General features: G+C 40.4%; 1 protein-coding gene across 1 annotated transcript in view; it reads left to right on the top strand.

The window, feature by feature from the left end:
- Adamts18 (ADAM metallopeptidase with thrombospondin type 1 motif 18) overlaps positions 1–24,819 on the top strand; it is a 134,355-nt gene that overhangs the window by 60,035 nt on the left and 49,501 nt on the right. The window contains exons 8-12 of the mRNA XM_027406073.2: positions 3,216–3,321; positions 7,351–7,488; positions 10,142–10,295; positions 20,767–20,862; positions 23,815–23,963. Coding sequence (XP_027261874.1) covers positions 3,216–3,321; positions 7,351–7,488; positions 10,142–10,295; positions 20,767–20,862; positions 23,815–23,963 — 643 coding nt within the window. The remainder of the gene's footprint in view (positions 1–3,215; positions 3,322–7,350; positions 7,489–10,141; positions 10,296–20,766; positions 20,863–23,814; positions 23,964–24,819) is intronic.

The following is a 24,819-nucleotide window of genomic DNA, read 5'->3' as shown; positions in this document are numbered from 1 at the left end:
TTGACAGCACAGCTAAAGTTTCCAAAAATTCAAATTATATAAATATATATATATATATATATTTATATTTAAAAGACCAATAATGGCAGTATGTTATGCATCAATAGCAGCAACAGTTTTTCCAGGTTCTGCAGTCATTTGAACAAAATTGTAGAGACATCCAGAATTCCCCATTAAAAAAAAAAAGTAAAAAACAAAATCCCGGAAAAACAGCACAGTTCTGTTACTCTTGTGGTACCTGGCACCAATTTTTTAAAAATTAGCTTCTCAATCATCATCTGGAAGGAAACCATTCTGAGCAACCATTAAAAACATCTCTGATAAAGCACGGTCACTACTATGTATCATAAAGCACATCCACATATGAGTGAGAACATATCATGTTTGTCTTTTTGTAATTGGGTTACCTCGTTCAGAATGGTTTCTTCGAGTTCCATCCATTTTCCTGCAAATTTCAAGATTCCATTGTTTTTTTTTTCTGCTGAGTAGTACTCCATTGTGTAAATGTACCACATTTTCTCTATCCATTCTTCAGTTGAGGGGCATCTAGGCTGCTTCCAGTTTCTGGCTATTACAAATAATGCTGCTATGAACATGGTTGAACAGATGTCCTTGTTATATGAATGTGCTTCTTTTGGGTATATGCCTAGGAGTGGAATTGCTGGATCTTGTGGTAGACTCATTCCCATTTTCTTGAGGAGTCACCATACTGATTTCCAAAGTGGCTGTACAAGTTGGCACTCCCACCAGCAGTGGAGGAGGAGTGTTCCTCTTTTTCCTCATCCTCTCCACCATAAACTGTCCTTGGTTTTTTTTGATTTTAGCCATTCTGACAGGAGTAAGATGGTATCTCAGAGTTGTTTTGATTTTCATTTCCCTGATGGCTAAGGATGTTGAACACTTTCTTATGTGTCTTTCAGCCATTTTAGATTCCTCTATTGAGAATTGTCTATTTAGTTCTGTACCCCATTTTTTAATTGGATTGTTTGGTGTTTTGGAGAATAGCTTCTTGAGTTCTTTGTATATTTTCGAGTTCAACCCTCTGTCAGATGTGGGGTTGGTGAATATCTTTTCCCAGTCTCTGGGCTGCCATTTTGTCTTGCTGACTGTGTCCTTTGCCTTACAGAAGCTTCTCAGTTTCAGGAGGTCCCATTTATTAATTGTTGATCTCAGTGTCTGTGCTACTGGTGTTATGTTCAGGAAGTGCTCTCCTGTACCGATTAATTCAAGGGTATTTCCCACTTTATCTTCTAGTAGGTTCAGTGTGGCTGGGCTTATGTTGAGGTCTTTGATCCATTTTGACTTAAGTTTTGTGCAGGGCGAAAGACTTGGGTCTATCTGTAGTCTTCTACATGTTTGCATCCAGTTATGCCAGCACCATTTATTGAAGATGTTCTCTTTGTTCCAGTGTATATACTTGGATTGTTTGTCAAAAATCAGGTGTCTGTAGGTGTGTGGGTTAATTTCAGGGTTTTCAACTCTATTCCATTGGTCTACCTGTCTATTTTTGTGCCAATACCAAGCTGTTTTCAGGACTATAGCTCTGTAATAGAGCTTGAAGGTAGGGATGGTGATGCCTCCAGAAGTTCCTCTATTGTACAGGGTTGTTTTGGCTATCCTGGGTCTTTTGTTTTTCAATATAAAGTTGAGAATTGTTCTTTCAAGGTCAGTGAAGAAATGTGTTGGGATTTTGATGGGATTGCGTTGAATCTGTAAATTGCTTTTGGCAAGATTGCCATTTTTACTATATTGATACTGCCTATCCAAGAGCATGGTTCCGAACACAGGAAATATCAGTGTCTTCTTTAGCAAGCTCCTTGACTTTGAAGGTCTCCATTCTCCCATTTTTGTATAAGACATCCAGCCCAAGAACAGTATCTTTTACATGCTTGCTGTATTCCCAAGTTGATTCAGTTGCTCAAAGTAGAAACTGAACCTTTGGTTTTGAACAGATTGGGCAATTCATGTGAAGGTCTGTAAACCTTTGCTGTAGCAGGTCCCCGCAGTAAAAACGCTATGCTCTGCAGAGTGGCAACTACTGACATCTGCTTTGTTAGTGGGAAACCAGTCACAGACAGCACATAAACCAATGAGTGAAAGCTTTGTCTAATGAAGTTACACTGAGGAGACAACCGCAGACAAAAGTATAAACAAGGGCTTGAAAACAGCAAATGCACCACTAGGAATCAATCCCTGCTCTGCTTCGTAGTTCACTCTCTTTGCTAAGGAGCATGTTGTGCATTCACTTATGCCTGTGAATATCCAAGTCCAGGACTGTGATGCCTAAAGCAAATGATTCACCTTCCTGACTCTCATATACCTAATTTGAAATTTATACACTCACACACATAGGCACATATTACATGTACAGTGCAATATACAGTATTTAGAAAACACCATATAATGAAAACACAGGCCTTACATGTCCAGGCTGTAAATAGGTAGGACTTGAGAGCAAGGCTGGAAACAGTCAGCTAGAAACCCACAGACAAAGTCAGCTTCACTGTGAGTTGAACAATAACCAAGTACCCCTCCCTTATCTAGTGTCTCTGAACTCTATCACCTATCCTACACTCTTGCTCCTTACCTCTGTCATTTGGCATAGGAACACATTAGTTAAGTAATGATGTCACCCATGACACATATGTGCCTTCACATTAGACTTCCCAGATGATCTCATGGCTTGACAAGGAGGTGGATGCAGCCAATTCACAAGTATGTATTTAGCCCTACATGGCCACCAACCCTTGTTCTAATGGTTGTTAGCTCTCAGACCTGGGGAGAAGAAATTCTTCTGCTATAAGGTTGGTCATGATAGAACCAAGGAATGATGGAAATGCTTGTGCAACTGTTCTTGCAGGGAGGTAGCTTTGGAGAATGGGACACTTGTCATGCTGTGAATGTGAGAAAAGTAAATTTGATCTATACATAACACCTGGGCTTGTTTATATTTTCTGCTTCAGAGAAAGATCAGGAAAGAATTAGAGAGTATATTCCACACTTAGTAAGGCCACTCTAAAGTTAACATTAAACATTGTTGTAACTATCAGTATATCCATTTCTCTGACTCTACTAGTAAACTTAGTAAAGGCATATAAATTCCTGTGACAATAAAGACATCCAATATTCTGCAAAACAATTAAATGCGTTAATCCACTAAACTTTTTATGCATATACTCAATTACTGCTAATATTTAAAATTAATCTTTCATTAGGATTTGCCCCTATCAGTGGGATGTGCAGTAAGTACCGAAGCTGTACCATCAATGAAGACACAGGACTTGGCCTTGCCTTCACCATTGCACACGAGTCAGGGCACAAGTGAGTGGCTTCTCAACATACTATTTTCTATGGAAATGGGCTAAGTAATTCTTTAGCTTTCTCTCTTAGGTTTCTATTGCTGTGAAGAGACACCATGACCATGGCAACTCTTACAAAGGAAATATTTAATTGTGGTGGTTCACTTTGCAGTTCAGAAGTTCAGTCCATTGGGGTGGAGAGCACAGTGGCATGCAGGTAGACATGGTGCTGGAGCTGAGTGCTTACATCTTGACTCCGAGGCTACAGGAAGTTGACTGACTCACTAAGCAGTATCCTGAGCATAAGAAGTGACACACTTCTTCTAAGAAGGCCATACCCACTCCAAAAAGCACACCTCCTAATAGTGCCACTCCCTGTGAAATTATGGGGGCCAATTGCATTCAAACTACCACACTTCCTCTTATGACTATTATTGATCTAATGGAATACATGAGATTCATCTTCTATAGAGCTTCAAATTGTGGACTCCAAAAAGGCTTGGGAGTGGGGAGATGGCTCAGTTGCTAAACTTCCTGACACACAAGCAAAAGGATGTGAGTTTGATCCAAATAACACCACATAAATTAAAAGCTAAGTATGATGGTCCATGCTTGTAATTCAAGTATCTTAGTTACTGTTTTATTGCTGTGAAGAGATACCACAGTCAATGTACTTATAAAGTAAAAGCTTGCTTCCAGTTTCAGAGGCTTAGTCCATGATCAAAATGGCAGGGAGCATGGCAGAGGGCAGACATAGTCCAGAAGCAGTAGTTGAGAGCTTAGATTCTGATAAGCAGGCTAAAGTCATAGAGGGAACAAGACTGGGCCTGATATGGCCTTTTGAAATATCAAAGGCCAATGACAAACCTCCTCCAACAAGGCCACACCCCTTAATTCTTCCCAAATAGTTCCATCAACTGGGACCAAGCATCCAAATATGTGAGCCCATGGAGGCCTTTCTCAGTCAAACCACCACACCTAGCAATATGGAGACAGCTCCCTAAACCTACTGCTAACCCTAACCCTGACCCTAACTAGCATCTCCCTGGAAATCACTGACTAGATATCCTAGTATACTTGGCAAATTTTAGGACAGTGAGAGACACTGCCTTAAAGAAAATAAAGTTAACAGTCTAAAAAGAATAATATCCAAGGTTGTCATCTGACCTCCATCATATGTATACGCAGACACTCACACACACACACACCAATTTCAATAAGCACCAGTCATTGATGTCTGTCTTTTCACATCGTGTATTACATAATTTAAGGTTTTTGGTTTGCAAATGAACTGCACATTACTTTCCTGATTCTCTAGGTATTTAATTTCATTTGGGTTTTGCTTTGGTGAAGACATGTTAAGCTCATTTTGTTTTTTTCCCTTTGTGTAATGAGCACATTCACCGCCACTGAATCATATCCTTCCCCTTATTTTTTAACTTTTATTATGTGGCAGCAACCCCTCAGTACATTTCCCTGGCTGGCCTTGAACTTGTGACCCTCCTGCCTTACCATTCCAAGGAGTGGGATTACAGGCCTATGCCACCCAACCCCCAGAACAGTTCATTCTCTGAACAAAACAAACTAAACATGGTAACACCTAGGGCAGTGATACACTGATCTTAGTTTTCAAAATACTGGCTATGAAAATTTTAATCATTCTTATTTGTGACTACAAGATATCTGAAACCAAAATCTGACACTTGTTTTGGGAAAATAAGCCATAGTCTTCAGGTAGAGTGGGAGAGAAGAGTGAACACTGGGACGGGGGAGATAGCTTAGTAAGGATTTTGATATACAAGCTTGAGGATCTGAGTTCAAAATGCCCTGGGTATGGGAGTGCATGCTGGTAATCCCAGGGCTGAGGGAGGCAGAAGCAAGAAGATCACTGATGTTCATTGGCTGCCCAGCTGAGGCCAGTTCTTGAGTTCTAGGCCACCTCAAAATCCAAAGATGGAGAGCACCTGAGGAGCCATAGCAGAGTTAAACTTGTGGGTTTCACACATATGCGCATGCACATATGAACACACAATGCACAGGTGTGAGATACACGCTCTATATCAGATCTTGGTATGTGGTCCTTTTGACATGAAACTGGTGAAGCAAAAAGTTGCTGAGATTTGGGGAGAACTTTTGAAATGTGCTGGGAAGAAATAATCTTCCAAAAGGCTACTTAATAAAGTACTTTTGAAAATGTAAAAATTCAAAATTGAGTTCGAAATGGGTTTTCTTTTGCTCAAAAAAAATTCAAAGGAGGCCCTAATTAAGCAGCTTTCCCTGCTTGAGCAATGGCTTTAATCTCTTTGTACCTCATTGGCTTTTTGGAATTTTTGTTTTTTATTCATAGGCTATAGCATATTTAGACAGAATGTCTCCCAAACAAACCCCCACAGCTCCCTGCTTGTCATAAAGAGCTGAATTTGGCCAAGCTGAGAATATGAAATCACTGTTGCCAAATGTCAGAAGATTAATAGCTGTGTTTTTATTAGCAGTCTCTTGTAAATCATAGAAAATTTGTTGATAACCATTGGTATACAGCCCCCCTCCACTTGCCTGATAAATTGAAAAGAATGCTCAAAAACAAATCCCAGCTTGTAGGTACAGCTCACAGCAAAACCCTAGCTATGGATATAACATCCTCATTTGTTAGAACCTACCTTCAAAAGATAGCTATAGAATGATATTATACTTCCCCACATAGGAAGCATACCTGATTATACAAATGTATTCTTAAGAGGCAGATTTTATTTCTTTACACAATCAGATTAAAAACAATTTAAATTCATGATAAATTCATAGAAATAACTTATTGCCTTGCATCTTTTGTAAGAAAAGTCACAAATGTACTTCCTTTCCCAAATATTTCCCAAATGTTTTCTACAGAACCATATTGCACCTCGTCCTAAGACAACATGAGATGGCATGTTTGCTCTGTATGCTAAGACATGTTCCTAAATCATTTAGGAACAGTGTAGATGATCTGTAGGGAATTTCAAAGAGGGCATCAGAATTGCTGGCAGTTGTGAGCCACCTGATTACATGAGTGCTAAGAAACAAACTTGGGTCCTCTGGAAGAGCAGCAGGTGCTCCTAAACACTTAGCTGTCTTTCCAGTCCACCACATAATACTTTGAAAAGAGATTCTCAATGCTTATTTTTCACAAAGGAATTATTCAGATGTCATGGAAAGAAAAGTGTTCAGAGATTACTTACAGTGCTCTGTACCAGGCTGAGCTCTGGGAAGTCATGATTTTATTTCATGTTTTGAACAGAGTTTTCAAAATTTCTTAATTTTTATGAGAGTATTCAATTATAATCTGAATGAATGAGCTTAGTTAATTAGCTGTTCATCACTGGAAGGAAGGCTTATGTCATGTTAGCTTTATAAATAAATATTAGCAGAGGGCCTATAGTTACCTTCTCTGTGTACCTACCTCCTCCTTATTCACAGCTTCTGTGCCATAGCTCCAGGACTGGTGACAGGAAAAGAAAACGGCTATTTTGAATTTTTAAAAATTAGCCATCTAAGATTTAGGTTAGTTAAGAAATATTTTAAACATTTACTTATTTATACCCCATCCCTCTGTGTGTGCGTGTGTGTGTGTGTGTGTGTGTGTGTGTGTGTGTGTGTGTGTGTGTGTGTGTATGTATGTATGTATGTATGTATGTATGTATGTATGTGTATGTGTGTGTTTCTAGCAGTCAGTTCTTTCCTTCCATCATGTACAATCCAGGGATTGAACTCAAGCAGTCAAGTTAGGTCCCAAATATCTTTAGCTGGGCCATCTTGCTGTCACAACCTATCTTGACATATTTTTACATATAGAGCAGACAAACCATTCTTTGATTCTGTGGCTAATAAATAACAAATCTTTAGCATTCTTGAACTTTTTCTGCAGAAAATGTACAGTAGTTTATAGTAACTCTTTTTTTTTTTTTTTTTTTTTTTTTTTTTTGTCATTGACTCTTGTCTCCCACCCACATCTGCTGAATCTTGGGGCATTTTTTGAATTTTTCTGGTAGTAACCGGAACATGGGTTCTCCTCTTTCAGCTTTGGCATGGTTCATGATGGTGAAGGCAACCCCTGCAGGAAGGCAGAAGGCAACATTATGTCACCCACACTGACTGGAAACAACGGGGTGTTTTCATGGTCTTCCTGCAGCCGACAGTATCTCAAGAAATTCCTCAGGTAGGATGGATAATGTCCTGGGAGCTGTGCTCAGGTCTGCAGCAGTGCTCAGTAGGTGTGAAAACAAGTATCCAAGCTAGGCCTGGTGAGATTGCCTAGTCACTGTGACTCTTTGGGAGGCTGAGACAGAATGATTGAAAGGTAATAGTCTACCTGGGCTACAGAGTAAGTTCAGGGCCAGCCTGAAAATTAAAAAATACAAAGGAAAAAGGAAGCCTGCAGATATCACTCATCAGCAGAGTGTTTGCCTAGCATACATGAAGCATCAGGTTTAGCCTCTAGTACCACAAGACCAAGTGAACCAAACAGCAGGTAATCCATAGATAAGACTTTTGGTATCTCAATGAAAAGAAAGACTAAACATCCCTACTATGATGACATTGATAATTATAATGATATGGTTGTTGAAAAAAATCTTTTGAAGGCTTATTACTGTGCTATATTCGCTCCACATATTGCCTTATTAGGCTGGCAAGATGGCCCAGTAGGTAAAGGTACCTGTTATCAAGCATGACTACCTAAACTCCAGCCTGAGGAACCTCAAGAGAACACTGACTCTGAACTTGTCCTCTGACCTGCACACTTACATTGTGGCATCTGAGTGCTTGCATACATGCACATGTGTACATACAAGCACACACAAATAAATTAAAATGTAATATATATATATTTCTTTTTAATATATATATATTCCCTTATCCTCTCAGCAATCCTATTTCTACCTCCAGTCTAGAGTTGTAGTTGCATCTCTGAGAGGTCAGCTGTGTTGCTTAAGCATAACAGCTGTGGAGCTGTAGGCATCAGATACATAGTTAGATCCATTCTGACCCCCAAGATCTAAAATTGATAACTTACCCCCTTTTGTAACTTCTAAGACTCCTAGATGTATAACCATTTTACTATGACTAATTATTTTAATCTAACCCACCAGCTTTTAGGACTGAGGAGAGCCCAGTGTTTGGTTTCTATTTTTAAAATGAACCCAGGGCTGAAGAGGTGGTTAAGCAATTCAGAATGACTGCTGTTCTCGCTGAGGACCTGAGTTTGGTTCTCAGCACCCATGTTTGTGGCTCACAAATACCTGTTGCCCAAGTTCTAGGGGACCTAACACACTTTTCTGACCTGTTCAAGTACCTATACACAGAGACACATACACATAAGTAAAAAAAAAAATAGTAAATCTTTTTTTTTTAAGTCTATGGTCAATGGTAGGCATGTATCTTTATCTTTTTAGTCCATGTTGACTCACGTGGACACCTGGCTTCTGATTGTTCCCTTTAACCAGATGTTAGTGAAGTTTCATGACAAATTCATGTCCCTGATATGTTCATACCTATGCTACAGTATATCAGTTGGAAATGTTCACAGAATTACCAAGATACATCAACAAGGAAGATTAAATGTGAGCATGAATAGTTGCCTGATGCCCAAAACATAGTAAAAAAATTGATAGATGTTTGTTTGCTGATTTATCATAAGCTGTGTCCTCATATAATTTCACATTAATTTTAGGTTCATTGTTTGGGGGTTGACATTGTCTTTCCTACTCCATGGAATCAATAAGTACTGTAAATCGAGATTAGCTCCATGTGGATTGAATTTCCATCACGAGGTTGCAGCAGCTAAGCTTTGGGTGGTAATGATAGCTACAGCAGCAATTGGCATTACCTTCTCTGCTATGCTAAGTGCATTACATTTTCTTGTTTGACCCGAATGACAACCCTTATGGGAGTCATCATCATTAAAGAGATCTACAAGAATTATACAAAGTCATTATGGATGCATGGTTGATAGTCTGACTCCAAAATTGCCTTTAATATCACATACTAATTAACCTCTCAGTGACACCACAGTTTGATTATATAAGTAAATGAGGATAAGGTGATTTAAAAAAAAAAAAAAGAAAAACTACCCATACCATGTTCTCAACATATTTCACTCAGGCACCCTTCAGGGCAGGTTTTCTGCCTTATGCACCTGATTCTAAAGTTTATTTTATAGGATGCTTTTATTTTTTTACACAATGTCTCCTGTGTGTGCCTAGGCTACCTTGAACATCTCATGTAGTAAAGGATGACTGTGAATTCCTGAGCCCCCTGCTCCTACTTCCTAAGTGCTAGGATTCTAGGCCTGAAACAGCATACCTAGACCTTTGTGGATATAACTTTGTTTATAAAACGAATTTAAGACAAAGAATCTTTATTTCTTCTTGCTCCTATCTTTAAGAAGCATGGTATCATTTAAAACCCCATGAGCAACGATATCCTCTGTATATAACCCATTTTGTGCTTTAATTTCTTAAACTAATGCTTGCCCCACATAGGCACTCAGTAAAAATGTCCAGTGTTGTTGAATGAGACTGTGGAAGGGAGGTTTTACTTATATTTACACTTCCCAACTCCTATCCAATCCTAATGCATGTTGGTTATAGAACTTCCAGCCCCCTGTAAAACCCTTTATGACTGTATGCATTCCATCCTTTTAGACGGGACTTGCTCTTTGCAATAAAATGTATTTTTTAACTCTAAACACATGCCTGTTTCTCTAAGCACACTCTATGTTTCTTTGCATGACTGCACTTATAGAGGTGCAATTTTAAATGGAAGGGTCACAGATGAGCAGGGCTATTAATAAGGACGTGTTATCAATGCAGCACACCACAGGCTGGCTGTCTGGTGGATGAGCCCAAGCAAACAGGACAGTATAAATATCCGGACAAACTCCCAGGACAGATTTATGATGCCGACACACAGTGTAAGTGGCAATTTGGAGCCAAAGCCAAGCTGTGCAGCCTTGGGGTTATGAAGGTATGTTTCCTCATGATTTCTAACTTGCATTAAGGATGTGCCATGTGCCCATGTACCTACCAAAGGGATAAACATTTGGTTTGCTGAGGTCAAAGGTTAGCATCTGGGTTATCTCTAAAATGTCATTTGTTTGGCATGATAATTAAGTGGTAATTTTCCCGTCAATGAATTATCCAGGCTTATCCCCCATAGACTATGTATGCCTGGCTTAAATACCAGTTGTCTGTGTCCTTGGAAGAAAATCCCCCACTTTTTGCTTGTGGGCTTTATTCCTTGAAGCAAACTGAGAATGATCGCCCCTGCTAATCATGGCTTTTGTTGTCTTTCTGTGCTTTTAAAGTGATGTGATTAAATCACCATTACATCAATAAACACCATATGCCCTTCATCGCATAAGAAAACTATTATAGCAGACACTCTCTTTGATAACAGAAAGTTGACAGTCCCTTTAATAATCTTAGCCTGGTTTCTCGAATTGACTCCTGGAAGCAAGATTGAAGCATAGATAAGTGAGAAAACACAAAACTCCAATATGTAGAAGTAAGAAAGGCCTTGTTGCACTCTGTCAAGAAATACATTCCTGACAGCATTGCAGTACCTACACCCATAAAGTGCTCCATAGTTTTAAAGGTAGTTTATTCCTGACATTCAGTGGAAAATGTTGAAGTCTTAGGTACTTGGACTCATGGGAAATAGGGAAATTGACAGCTTTTCCTTCTCATACTACTTCCACCTCTCCCCCTTTTCCCCCTAGTGTTCCTTCTCCACCACCAGCAGCAGCCACACACATCAGCAGCAATTCTGCAATCCTAACTACCACCACCATCATTCCCAGCAGGTTCTGCATGACCCTCTGTCCTACACGAGGCATTCCACTGAAAGATTTATTGTATTTGACCTCCATCTTCAAAAACACTTTGAAGTTAAAGTTATTGCCCCCCTTTCACCTACATCCCAGAGAAGGTATCCAGCTTGCCCAAAGCCACAGAAGTCTTAAATGGTGAAATCTAAACAAAACAAATCACCCACGTGGAAGTTAAACCTCCGCCTCTCCTTTGTGGGACCCCAGTTTCCCTCAATCTAACATAACAGTCCAACAGCCACTGTTGTGACTTGTGTGCTATCTCTGCAGTTTTAAGCACAAAACTGCTTTTCACTAAGTCAGCTCACCTGTAAAATAAAAGTCCATTCTTGAGAAACAGTATCTATCCAGTCACAGGCTTAATATGGAGCCATGTAAGTTTTTGTTTTTGGTTTTGGTTTTTTGGTTTTTTTTTTTTTTTTTTTTTTTAGCATGTTTACTGACAATGTTCAGGTCTTTTTTTTTTTTTTAATTAGAAACAAGATTGTTTTACATGTCAATCCCAGTTCCCTCTCCCTCCTTTCCTCCCTTACCACCCCACCCCCAACTAAAACCCTACCTATCACATATCCTTTCTGCTCCCAGGGAGGGTGAGGCCTTCCATAGGGAGTCATCAGAGTCTATCATAGCCTTTGGGATAGGGCCTGGGCCCGCCCCGTGTGTCTTGACTCAGGGAGTATCCCTCTATGTGGATTATGCTCCCAAAGTCCACACCTATGCTAGGGATAAGTACTGAACTACTATGGGAGGTCCTGTAGATTTCTGAGGTCTCCTCACTGAAACCCATGTTCCTGGGGTCTGGATAAGACCCATAATGGTATCCCAGCTATCAGTCTGGGGAGCAAGACCTCCCCGTTGTCCAGGTCAGCTGTTTCTGTGGGTTTCACCAGCCTGGTCTAGACCCCTTTGCTCGTCACTCATCCTTCTCTGCAACTGGATTCCAGTTCAGTTCAGTGATTAGTTGTAGGTGTCTTCTTCTACTTCCACCAGCTGCTGGATGAAGGCTATAGGATGCCATATAAGTCAGTCATCTATCTCATTATCAGGGGAGAGCATTTCAGGTAGCCTCTCAAGGAGGGGAGATGGAGCCATGTAAATTAATATAACTTAAAAGCGTTACCATTAAAAAACTAATCCATGGCTTCATCCTTTGGCCATATCCTTCAGGACATATAGGTTTTATATTATGTGTTATACATGTTTAATGTATAAATGAGCAAATTTATAGTTGTTTCAATTGCATGTTAAGCCACAACATTAGGTGTAATAACCCATCCACTGAGTAGACTCTCTCTCCTAAATGTGCCCTTTGTTCACTTCGTTCTGAGATCACTAGCTTTCTCAATCATCCAATGTGTACACACTCTAAGTACAGGGCTCGTAATAAGCATGGTTTCCTTTAGAAATACAAAGGCGTTCCTGAATGAGTCCCCTCCACCGGGATCATGCCTGTTCTCTGTCAGGCAGTGAGAAGGATGTCAGTACCCCACCTTTATCATTTTCTAGTGCCACATCATATTTTTAAAAGATGGTATCTCAGCCTTAGTTGACCCTGGAAAACATAGCGAAGGGAATTGAAAATTCTAAATGAAAAGAACTGAAGTGATGAACAGCTCAGGGATGTCTGGGTGCCTGGGAGGGGATCTGGGGAGTCTGGGCTAACAGAGAGGTTTAAGATGCCTATGGATGGGAGGGGGATGTTGATTTATAGCTCCTGAGTGTAGACTTGTTTTCCCTGTGAACTAACTCTTGATATTTTCCTAATCTTGTTTATAACCTAAGTCATGGTCATATCCCTAAAGGTCATACATAGCATCCCTCTATGTTCTAACAACAACAAAAAATGATTTTGTACACAATGAAATCCCATTTTTAAAATGTTTACATTTATCTTTAAGGCCTTTATTGTGCTGTCATTATTTTCTCTTTCTGCTGTTTCCCTTCAATCTTCATGAACTTCTCCCCCTCCCCACCCACACACACACACACACCAGTCATTTCTCCTAGAAAGGCAGGCTCAATGAGTAGTTAAAAGCATGCATGCAGGACTGGAGAGATGGCTCAGGAGTAAAAGTATGTCTTGCTTTTCCAGAGGACCTGAGTTCAATTCCCAAACCTGCACTGGGCTCCTTATAACTTCCTATAACTCTAGCTCCAAGCGATCTCACAACCTCTGTGGCCTCTGGGAGGACATCCATTTATATGCAAATATATACTTGCACATACTCTCTGCCTTTGGGGGTTAGGCAGACCTGGGGTTAGATCTTATTCCAACTTTGCCTAGACTCATGAACAAATGATTTGGCCTCCCTTGACCTATGTGTCTACATCCATGAGGAGAAGGGAATAGTTCTTCCCTGGCTAATTTGTGAGACTTGTTCTCTGTGTCCAGTTGCATCCTACTACATATGAGGGTTCCTCTTGATCTTTCCTTCCCCATTCAGTATAACTGCCCCCAGTGTACTGGACTTCTTCATAGAGGCAGAGGTATCTGAGAGGTTTTTTTTTTTTTTTTAAACTTGTGTCCACTCTACCTCCTTTCCCATCCTCAAATTTCCCTTGCATAGCAAATAACACTGTTCTCTGTTCCTCCCACAGTATGTGTATGTCTGAGGGCAATAACAAAAGTTCTGAAGCAAAGCCTCACATGGTTACTTTAGGTGACACTTAAGGGGTGGTTTGTGGAGGTGTTGCACTGAGGTTGACCAACTCTAGTGAGAGTTTTTCTAACTGTGTCACAGTGTGGATGACATCCATGGCTAGAGCATATATGAAAGAGAATAATTCCACTGCAAGTGTTAAGCCAGACTGAGAGATAGCGGAGCCAGAGTCTGGTTGATTTTGTCCTGTTGCTACTCACATGAGAACTACCCATTCTCAGGAGAAATATCTTAATCCCTGTTGTGTGAAATTTCCTGGAGAGACATAAATACATTTCTCTGCCCCCTCCCTCAGATAGGATGCCAACAGCAGATCAAAGAGACCATTCCACCCAAGTCTAGCTTAGTGAACCAATGAGTTTCTTAAGTTTCTTTACAAGTGCATGGATGACTTAGAAATAGGAGTATCACACAAGTGCCCACCTAGCATGAGTGCTTTCTTGGGAAAGCTGCATCCCATCCCCAGAGCTCTCTGAACAACTTGGAGGCAGCTTGGACAGATGAAGAATCTCCCTGAGCAATTGGCTATTGCCTGTGTAACCTTGGGAAAAAGCATATGGATCTTTCAGGGACTGAGTTTCCTGTACTTCCTGACTCCTAAAGGCCTCCCTCCAGGAGGGAGTGTTTCAATTAACAAACAGCTGTATAGTAACCCTTGTCAAGGGCACTCCTTCACTCACCTAAAATCTTCCCACTAGACCCCATTTGATACTGACTGTGACCCCCAACATTGACACACTGAAGAATAAAGTCCCAACATATGGGTCCTGGGAGTTCAAACCACACCCAGGACAGAGCAGTATTCATGAAAATGAGTTAGTAATCTGACTTGGGGTTGTATGCCATTTAGACAGAACTAAAAGAGAGTTACCTCCCTAGCAACTGATGAAAAAAAATTCACTCAGTGACTATACACTTAAAGAGAAGTAGTTGCTTGCTAAGCAAGTTGAATTGATAATGTTTGTTGGGAGATCTGAAGCAGGGCACAGGAGTCAATTGATGTTTGTATACTGGTACCCTTCCTGCAATGAACATGAGTAGGACAAAAGGGATACCTCAGAGTTGATTCTCAGCTCAGTATCCCCCATTACCATCACATAGCTGGGGCTCAGGCATCCATATTGATTGGCCCACTGAAAGAATTTGAAGCCAAATAGAAAGTTGGGGGAAGACATTTGAATACTAGTGAATGCTTTAGTATCCATCATTTCAGATAGTATTTCTCCCAGAAGACATTAGGATATGGGTATATTTCCCCTAAGAATTTGGCATTGGGTTTAAAGAAGAGAGAATAAATAGAAAGTTTCTAGAAGCTTCTCATAAATGCTCTGTAATGCATCACATCATCTATACTTTTCCCCACAAGCTTATACCCTAGTTATATCATGCCCTTATGCACCTTCAAATATTTTATTTAATATTTCCTTTCTCATGTGTACAAGCCCTTGTCTATGGATTTCTAATTCTAGAATACTGCATAGCCTTCTGTATGACAAACATGTAATCATTCATTCAGTTAAAGATGTGGCCCAGGAGATACCTCTCTTTTTCCCCACAGACATTTAAACAGTCCTCCCTCTGGGCTCCATCCTATGTATAACCATTATGAACTTGGGATTCCACATTGTCATCACCTATCCACATGTCTTGCCTCAGATGGTGCACAATCTACTTAACTGTTTGTCTGACATAACAGTAGATCCTTTGTATTGGTCTTGTAACAATGACTGAGGTTCACTGTTTGAGGCATTCCTGTTTTCATGAAGTAGATGCTACTGTCCTCCTCCCTCTCATCTTTCCCTTGAGAAAGCATGGATGGTTTATATGATAGAATAGTTTAGGCTAGAGAGATGGCTCAGTGAATAAAGTTTGAGAACCAGAATTGGATCCTCAGCACCCACTTAAAATCCAGGTTGTTGAACATGGCAGCTACCTTGTAATCCGAAGGCAGGACAGGACAAGGGATCTTTGGATAACCTGGCAGAACCAGTGAACTTCAGCTTCAGAAACAGACCTTGTCTCGGTTAATAAAGTGGATTGAGGAAGATACCCAACATTGACCTCTGCCCTCTAAATGTATATGCACACACATACCCCTTCACATTCAAACATGCATACACACTTATGCTTATCAGACACATATGTGCATGCAAAAAGAGATGGCATCTGGGCGTGCACACCACAAGACATTCTCAGCATTGCCTGTCTTTGTGCTGTTTGGCTAAAGGACACACATTTCTTTAACAATCTTCTAAAGATACCTTGCCTCCAACAGAGACTTTGGCTTTCCCCTATATCTGCAAAAGGGGAGGTGCAGTTAGTTTAACACTGTAGAGACTGTATTAGAAGACCACCTGATCCACAGATTGCAGCCATACTACAATTCTTCTTAGTTTATAATTCAGTTTTGTCTGACTCCAGTATCCCATTAAGCTACTGGTAGAGAATGCATGACATTATTTATTGTTCCCCTTGAACTCAACAGAACGGAAATAGAAGTTAATCTAAGATCACACATAGAGCACTAATAGAAAAGAAAACAATAAGTCCCAGGCTTCTGAGTCACCATGGACTAAATTCTTGTTATATTTTTGAATGAAATCTTTGAAAATGGAGGAAAAATAACCATTGATTTATGTAGAAATAGCTACATATCTTTATACACATATTTTTACCGGTGGATCTAGAAAATCTTCTCCAAGTGTCTGACAGAAATCATAGGAGGTAGTTAGGACAAAAATGACTTATTTGGTAGTGTTCTTAGCTAATGCTTGATTGAAAGAGTCCAAGACTGGAGGCAAACTTCAGAATAGCCTTTAGACAATGACCAATGACTAGACAAAAAAACTGATGCATTTATTTTATTAGAAAAATGACTATGCACAGATACATGGAGAACTAAAAACTACATGTTGAAAAAATGCCCAAATTTAAGGATAAGCATTAAAGGTGGTAGATATCAGAATGGTGATTGCTTCTAAGATGGGTATTTTGGAGAATGACACTAGTGTTCTGTCTTCATTTGGTAGTAGCTACAATGGTGTATATATTTTGTCAGAGCTTTGAGGATCATATGCTTACAATGGGTGCATATTATTGCAAATTATACCTCAGCAAACTTCATTCTTAAAGTGATGCCCATGACATGGTCTGTTGGTTGCTGCTTCTTAATTATTATTTCCACTTAAAAGCTTTGGTAGTGAGATTAAACTCAAGGTGTTTCAGTTCTAGCCTGGGAGAGATTTACTGCTGAGAGTGGTTGAAAATTCATCAGATATTTGTTGAGCTCAATTTTTCCCATTAGTACATGGAAGAGAATAATTGTGGAGTCAATCAAATAATATAGGGGAAACTCTTAGTGACAGGAGTAGGATTTTGTTAGTTGTTTTTTTTTTTTTTCAATGCTGGATTGAACCTGGAGCCTCTTGCCTGCCTGGTAAGTGCTCTTCCTTGGAAGTGAATCCCAGCAGTACCCAGTTTCATTACGTTTTTAAAAAATATTTTGTCAAGAGTCTCATACTTTTTCTTAGTGGAGTCTCACTATATGGACCAGGCAGTCCTAAAACTATGTAGACCAGGCTGACCTCAAACTCAAAAAGCTCCACCTGACTGTGCCTCCCCACTGCTAGAATTAAAGGTGTGTGCCACCACTGGCACATTTTAGTTGAAGACTCCTCTTGAGAATTACAGATTGCTTACTGCCAGTGAGGATGTTTTTGAATTATAACAACAGTCATTTTAATTCACATATTGACTTGTTGAAAATATTTATTGAAGTCTGCCTTATACCCTGACTTTGTAGCAGTGGCACTGTGTTAGGAAGGAGGCTGATACAACATGGAGAATATTATAAGCAAATAAATCATTGGTGAAATGACTTTGGGATACATAGGTTGAAGGTTGATTGGGTGGTAGCTGATTAAATTTTAATTAGTAATGCTGGGATGTTGCTAAGTGGTAGAGCATGTGTGAAGACCTGACACAAACTCACACACACACACACACACACACACACACACACACACACACACACACATACACACACACACTCTAACAAGTTCTGAAAGAGAACTTTAGGCAGAATTGAAAGAAATAAGAAAATGAGCCATTGTTAGGTATTCAGGTTGTTGGAGATATAGATAGAAGATGTGCAAAGGCTGGTGTTTGGAGCAATCTGGAGGCACTGTCAGAGTGCTGCACCAGTGTGGATAGAGCAGCTGTAAGCAGGTGTGCTGGTTAGTTTTAACTGTCAACTTGGCTCAACCTAGAATCACCAGGCAAGGGAGTCTTAATAAGAAATTATCTGGGTTTGTTTGGCCTGTGGGAATGTATGTGGAGTATTACATTGATTGTTAATTGGTTGTTAACGATTGATAATTGATATAGGAAGACATGCCCACTGTGGGAAGCACCATTCCCTAGCCAGGGTCCTGAATAGTATAAGAGAAGAGAAGGCAGCTTTAGGGCAAGCAAACAATTACCCATTCACTGATTCTTTCCCTGATCTCACCATGGATGTGATGTGACTAGCTGCTTCAAGGTCCTGATATGCGACTTCTCTGCTAGGATAAACTGTAACCTGGAACTGTTATTTGCAATTCAGCTTTCCTCCTCTGAGTTGCTTTTGGTTGGGAGTTTTATCACAGTCAAGGAAATGAAACCACAACAGCAAGAGTTGACCTGTAAGAGATGAGATCAGACGGATAAAGAGGATTTAGTGACTGGCTTGGAGGGGGCCAGAAAGGACTCTGGATTTACCCTGAGGCAAGTGAGACAGCATCACATTATCACATGAACTGACCGACTTACATGGAAGAATCCCTCTAGCTCATAATGCTGGCCTGCTTAACTTTCTATGATGATGGGACTGTGCTCTGCTATTCAGTATGATTGACACATACCATATCTGATTCTGGACAGCATGAGATGTAACTATGGAAAAAGTCATATACAGCTTTGGGCCATTGTATCAGGTAGTGCCTTGTAGAGAATACAAAACAGCTAGGTTTGTGATAAAAGGTATGATATTAAGGCATGTGCAAAGTGGCTGGGAACAGGGTAGCAGCAATGGATGGGGAAAGCATTCAGATTCAGGAGACATTTTGAAGGTAATGCCAACATGATGGTACAGCTTTAGAAGTCCTGGTGAACGTCTGGATGTGCACACACTCTGTAGAACTTGCATTTTCAGATGCTTTTAACATTTTCAACATGTCATATTTTACTCGAAGGAACTTGTCTTGTGGAATATAACCAGAGAACATAGGTCAGCAAATGATAGGACCCAGTACAGCCAGCAATCCTTAAATATGTGGTCTTGTTGAGGCAGGGGGATCATATCCAGGCAACATGAGACCTTAGGGTCTCTGTGGTTATTTCTCTTTCTCTTAAATTATGACTTAAGTCCAGGTAATTATAGATAAGACGAAGTAGGATATACCGAAGGGGGGGGAAGAAGGAGGTACCAGCAAAAGAGTGCAAGCTCCCCTTTTTGTTTACTTTGAAAGGGAGTTTTCTCAGAGGGTTTTGTGGTCGTTAAAGCATGTCGTCGACTGTAATTACATTTGACTTCTGCACTTTACCACAGGGGAAATAACATGTCCGTACAGCCTGTCTTGTTTCACTCTGGAATCCCTGTGTTTTGCCTGCTCTTCTCCAGCTGCCCCTTGTCTCAGCCCTGTGGCTTGGCTTTGGCTGTAGTGTCTAGACCACCCTCCCCAACTCTTTTCTATTTTCTTAAGATCTCCCCCACCTTTATTTATTTATTTATTTATTGCTCTGTGCTGGGATCATCTTGATGGCTGCTATAGGTATGGGTCATGGTTTTCCATTGGCTGTAGGAAAGAAACATATTTGCCCTTCAAAGTTACGGCTTGAACTGACTCTAGGATTGAAAAAGCTCACTAGCAAAATTACCTATGTTCCAAATGAATAGAAGATGCCTCTAGCCTTTCCATAAGATTGACTTGAACTGTTTTTATGGAGACCTTTTCCTCCTCCAGTCTGATCTACACTCCTCACATCTCTTGCTCAATAATTATCTGCCTTCAACTCTAGAGTACCTTGATATGGAAGCCCATATAGATGACAGCTGTGATTCTTTGTGTTGAGAGGCTGACTCCTGATCCTTTAAATTGCCTCATAGATCTAGTGTCAGAATTAAGTTGCCATAGTATTGGAATATCACAAGGCCTTATGATGATGGTGGTGACAATAATAGCAAAGATATTAGGAACTATGTAGGAACTATGTGTGCCAGCCTGGATGGTCCCTGACCATGTAGTATGTCATTTATCCTTAACACCTCTAGGGGTGGGGGCAGGTGATAGTTTGATAATTTTTACAGTGACAACTAGAGAAAAATGAAAGGAACCTATAGCTTCTAGATGTTCTAAAGCATACTGGGGACACAGACTGAATCAGATTTGCTTTATTCCTTTCTTGATCTGTTCTGCCACCCAGGCTATTTTCACTATCATCAGAAAACAAATCTCTTCATCCCAGTGAGATGGCTCAGTGGGTAAAGTGCTTGCTTCTAAGTCTGATGACCTGAGTTTGAATGCCAGGACTCATGCAGTGAAACTAGAGAAATGACCCCCGCAGGCTGTTTTCTGACCTCCATATGTACACACACACACACACACACACACACACACATACACACACACACACACTTACCACTTAGGTCTAAACTGTCAGCCCTCTGAATATTAACTAGTGCTACCCCCATCACTAAATACATATGAACACGCAAGTTCCACAGGCACTTCATTTTTATCTACTTACTACAAATTGCTTTACTGTCACCCACTTGACTCGACTGTATTTGAGGAGTTTGTCTGATTGCATCCACCCCAAAATAAAATACTATACCCCAAAGCTTTGACTATTTGCTTTTTTGTGTGTATTATCAGTCTTACCCCCACCTTTTTTTCCCCCTTCCTTTCAGGATATTTGCAAATCACTCTGGTGCCACCGCGTGGGCCACAGATGTGAAACCAAGTTCATGCCTGCAGCAGAAGGGACCATTTGTGGCTTGAGTATGGTAACTGTGCACTTGTTAGTCTGTAGCTCTAGAAGGATGCTGAGGTCATAGAACTGTGACTTTAGAATGGCACATTTTCTTAGCTGCATTTTTTCCTGACTTCTCTTTAAAGTCACCAGCATTACCAAGCAAATATTATAAAAACAGAAATACAATGTAAACTAGTTCATCCAGTTGCTTATATACATATTTTATTTGTGTTTCTCTTTTATGGATGGGGCCTTGAGTCTTACGTATCTCTATGTCAGTGACCTAATAGGCTTCATTGCATTCCATTGGGAGGCTAAACTTCATGTCCTGTGAAAGGGCTGCAGGAGGCAGGTGTTCCCATTAATCATAGAAATGACTGTCCACCCAAATTCTCTTACTTATTTCTGTTGTCTTTCCTTTTCTTATGGGGGTCTGGCAGGAAAGGTACCCTTGGCATAGCAATAAATGAAGCATATTTAGCAAGTCCTTTGGAAAGACCACACGAATTTTAACATATAATGAGATTGAACAGGTCTGCTGATCTCTGTCATTTGCTTTCTCCAAACACTCTCAACCTGGATAGAAGAAATGGTCATTTAAAATGATTTAAGCTCCTTGGTGACCATCAAGTACTGAGTATCAGGAGAGTCTCTGAAGATAGAGAGATGAGACCAACTGAAATGTCCAACCCTTTTTTTCCAAAAACTTGAAGCAGAAGCTGCCGACATACTGTTCTTTGAACATCTCTTGAAGTACTAGCCACTATCTCCTGAAAGAAAGAATGATGGTTTCAATTCAGTATGCACATCAAATGGACACTGGATCTGGCACTGAAGAGACTTGAGAGAGAACAGAAATAGAGGCAGAGTGTAGATACATGAAACTAAGATGGGTGAAAGCCAAGTCCTTCTATCTCAAGATGTATGTGCAACAAAGAGTTATGTCTATAGTGTCGTATGTTGGAATTAAAGCATTTTGAGGCAGGAAACTGGAGCTCATTCTATAATCCCAGCATGCAAAAGACTGAGACAGGAAGATTGACATGAGTTTGAGGTCCATCTAGTTTACATACCAAGTTCCATGACAACTTCTGCCTGGTAGTGAGATCCTGCCTAACAATGGAAATAATACATTTTAAAATGTACAGTGTAAGTCATGGCTAGTCAGTCATATTGAATATTTAAGAAACACTGGGGATACATGTGATAAATAAGATTATATGTGTATCTATTTAATACTTACATTTTATACATGGGATTTTATGTATGCATTGTGTTACTTGCATCTATATGTAGATTTCTGTAAATTCCCATTTGTTACACAGACTGCAGAGGAAGAGGAAGGCAGTCTATCGGCAGCTTGACCTAGGGCCAGAATAGAATACTGAGCTCATGGAAGCCTAGCTTTTCATTCAGTGGTTGAAGAAGATATGAAGAAATGCATTTCCAACAAAGAAATTAGATTAAAATTAAGCACATTGGTCAAAATTTGTTTGTTTATAAGAAGCAGAATGAGGCCTATGTAGGTGTGAAATCTAGACCCTTCTATGTGTGTTATGTTTGTGTGTTTGTGTTCCTATGAGACTGAGAAAGTCAGAATCTCCCTACTGAGTTCTCATGTGCAAAGTAGTCTTCAATTCCTGAATGCTTGAAAAGGTTCTAGAAGACCTGGTGAGTGCAGGTCTTCCCACTATTCTCAAACATCAGAGCAACTTGGTTTTTTGTTGGCTGCTGATGCTAGTGGGACCACAGGCTATTGCTTTTTGTCCACTGTCAGCCCAGTAGAGGCCCCATGACTCCCAGTGGGAAAGATGTATGGTGGCTGTAGCCAAAACCCTCAGATGACTGATTGTTTCCCCACCGTGCCATGCAATTTCAAACTATGAAATGGCAATTAACCAAAGCAAAAGAAAAGCTTAGACAGAGGGATTGACCTGCTCATGGCAAAAATTTGAAGAAAAGAAAAAAATACAACCAAGACAAAACTCACTATCAACAAAGCCATACAGTGAAGTCCTACAGCCAGATGTGTCATGGTAGCAGGGGTGGGGGGGTGGGGGAGGTGGGGGGTGGTAGAGAACTATAAGTCAAACAGCCTCCCTGTAATCCTGTAACTGAAACCCACTTCTCAGCAAAACCTGGCATCCCCTAAAGCCCAGTCCTTTGGGTCAACTTGCAGGAGGTTTTCAGGAAAATGTGCAGTTCTACTAAGTCTTGCAGGATTTGCTCAAAGTGAAAAAACAGCAAGAAAAAAAGCAATACTGCCAGAGATGAACTCCACCCCTAGAGGAGAAGAAATGGGGGGAGGGGCAGGAACTAGCAAAACCTGAATTTACTACAAAAGAAGAGCTAACATGGGAGGACAACAGAGAAAACAACCCTCAGCCCACGTTATGTGAATCACAGTCAAGTGAAAGACTCAGAGTAAATCCATCTAAGGCGCTGAAGATCACCTTATCTTCATTTGAGGGTCTGAAGTGGGCATCTTATATGAATGCAATGTGTTCAGACAGAAAGTTACTAATTTCATATGTGAGGCAAATCACACGTACAGTTAGCTGTATTTCGAATCTGCTTTGATAGTGAAATAATCGCAATGATTAATTCTTGAATGCATAGAATTCTCTATAAGTAGCATTGTCTCCAAGCAACAAGAAGGCATCCTAGTCATTCTGTCTGACTACTTGGGCCATTGTATAGAATCTTATCTGTATGTTTTCCCTACATAGACAGTTCACACAGCCTGCACTTCTCAGAATGAGGGTGGGAAATGCCACTTCTCTCTAGAGGCAGACTTGAAAATGCAGGCAGCAGCCAGTGAACATCCACAAAACACAGCAAAGAAGGGCTGTGTCAATGTCACACATTGTCCCTCCTGCCTTCCCAGACCCCCTTTTCCCTTTTTAATGCACAGCTATTTGCCTCTCCCTGAACTTTCCCAGGTGACCTCTGATGGGCATCATGTCGCATGTTCTTTCTGCAGTGGTGTCGTCAGGGCCAATGTGTAAAGCTTGGAGAGCTGGGGCCGAGGCCCATCCATGGCCAGTGGTCTGCCTGGTCGAAGTGGTCTGAATGTTCTCGCACTTGTGGTGGAGGAGTCAAGTACCAGGAGAGGCACTGTAGTAACCCCAAGTAAGGCTCCAGGAAGATCTGACTTTTGAGTGGGATGTTCTTCCTTCGGGTTAAAAGCAACCAGTCTAGGTTTTCCTGTTTACGTATGAAGGCTATGTGTACTGGGAAGTGGGGCAGGAAGAAGCATGGTGGGTGGAATTCAGAACACAACAGAAGAGCCACTCTGTGTGTAAATATGATGATCAGAGACCCCACTTATCTCCTGAACGTTTTTCTTAACCTAAGCAAGGCTCTGCATTTCTCCACCTGAGCTTGAGGAGTGGAATGTGTGTCTCCAGCAGATGAACTGAGAATGTGTAATTATTTTTACCTTGCCCGAATAGGTTTCAATCCCTGTTGATAGACATGTCTGACTTCTCAAATGATACCAGAAATAAAAACATATGTTGCTACATATGCAATTGCTATATATTGATAATGAATTTTAATTTTCTTTAAAAACAAAACAAAAAGACATTGTGAGAACTAAAAGCATACAGTCACATTTTGAACTTGGCCTGTGGTCACCTTTACGGTCTCTGTGCTCTAATTGTTTGGAGCCTGAGTCTGGGAAAACACAAGGGCATTCAAGTAACTTTGAAAGACTCTGCTTTCCATGTGAAATGAACACTTTTATTTGTCCTAGTAGAAAGGTCCAAGGTGCTGCAGGTACAAAGAGAACTTACATGCCATTTCTTAATGTGCAACTTTGGGAAAGTCACTCGACTCTAAACTTGTGTTTCTGTACAAAATGAGATGTTAGATCCATCTCAGAAGACTTGTAGGAATTAGAAATAGTGTCTGTAAAATTCCTAAATACCTGGAGTGGTGGCATATACCTGTAATCTCAGCACTTGGAGTGAGCCAGGAGGATTAG

The sequence above is a fragment of the Cricetulus griseus genome, chromosome 3 (assembly GCF_003668045.3).
Source record: "Cricetulus griseus strain 17A/GY chromosome 3, alternate assembly CriGri-PICRH-1.0, whole genome shotgun sequence".
NCBI classification, from domain to species: Eukaryota; Metazoa; Chordata; class Mammalia; order Rodentia; family Cricetidae; genus Cricetulus; species Cricetulus griseus.
This window is presented reverse-complemented; position numbering and strand designations above follow the sequence as displayed.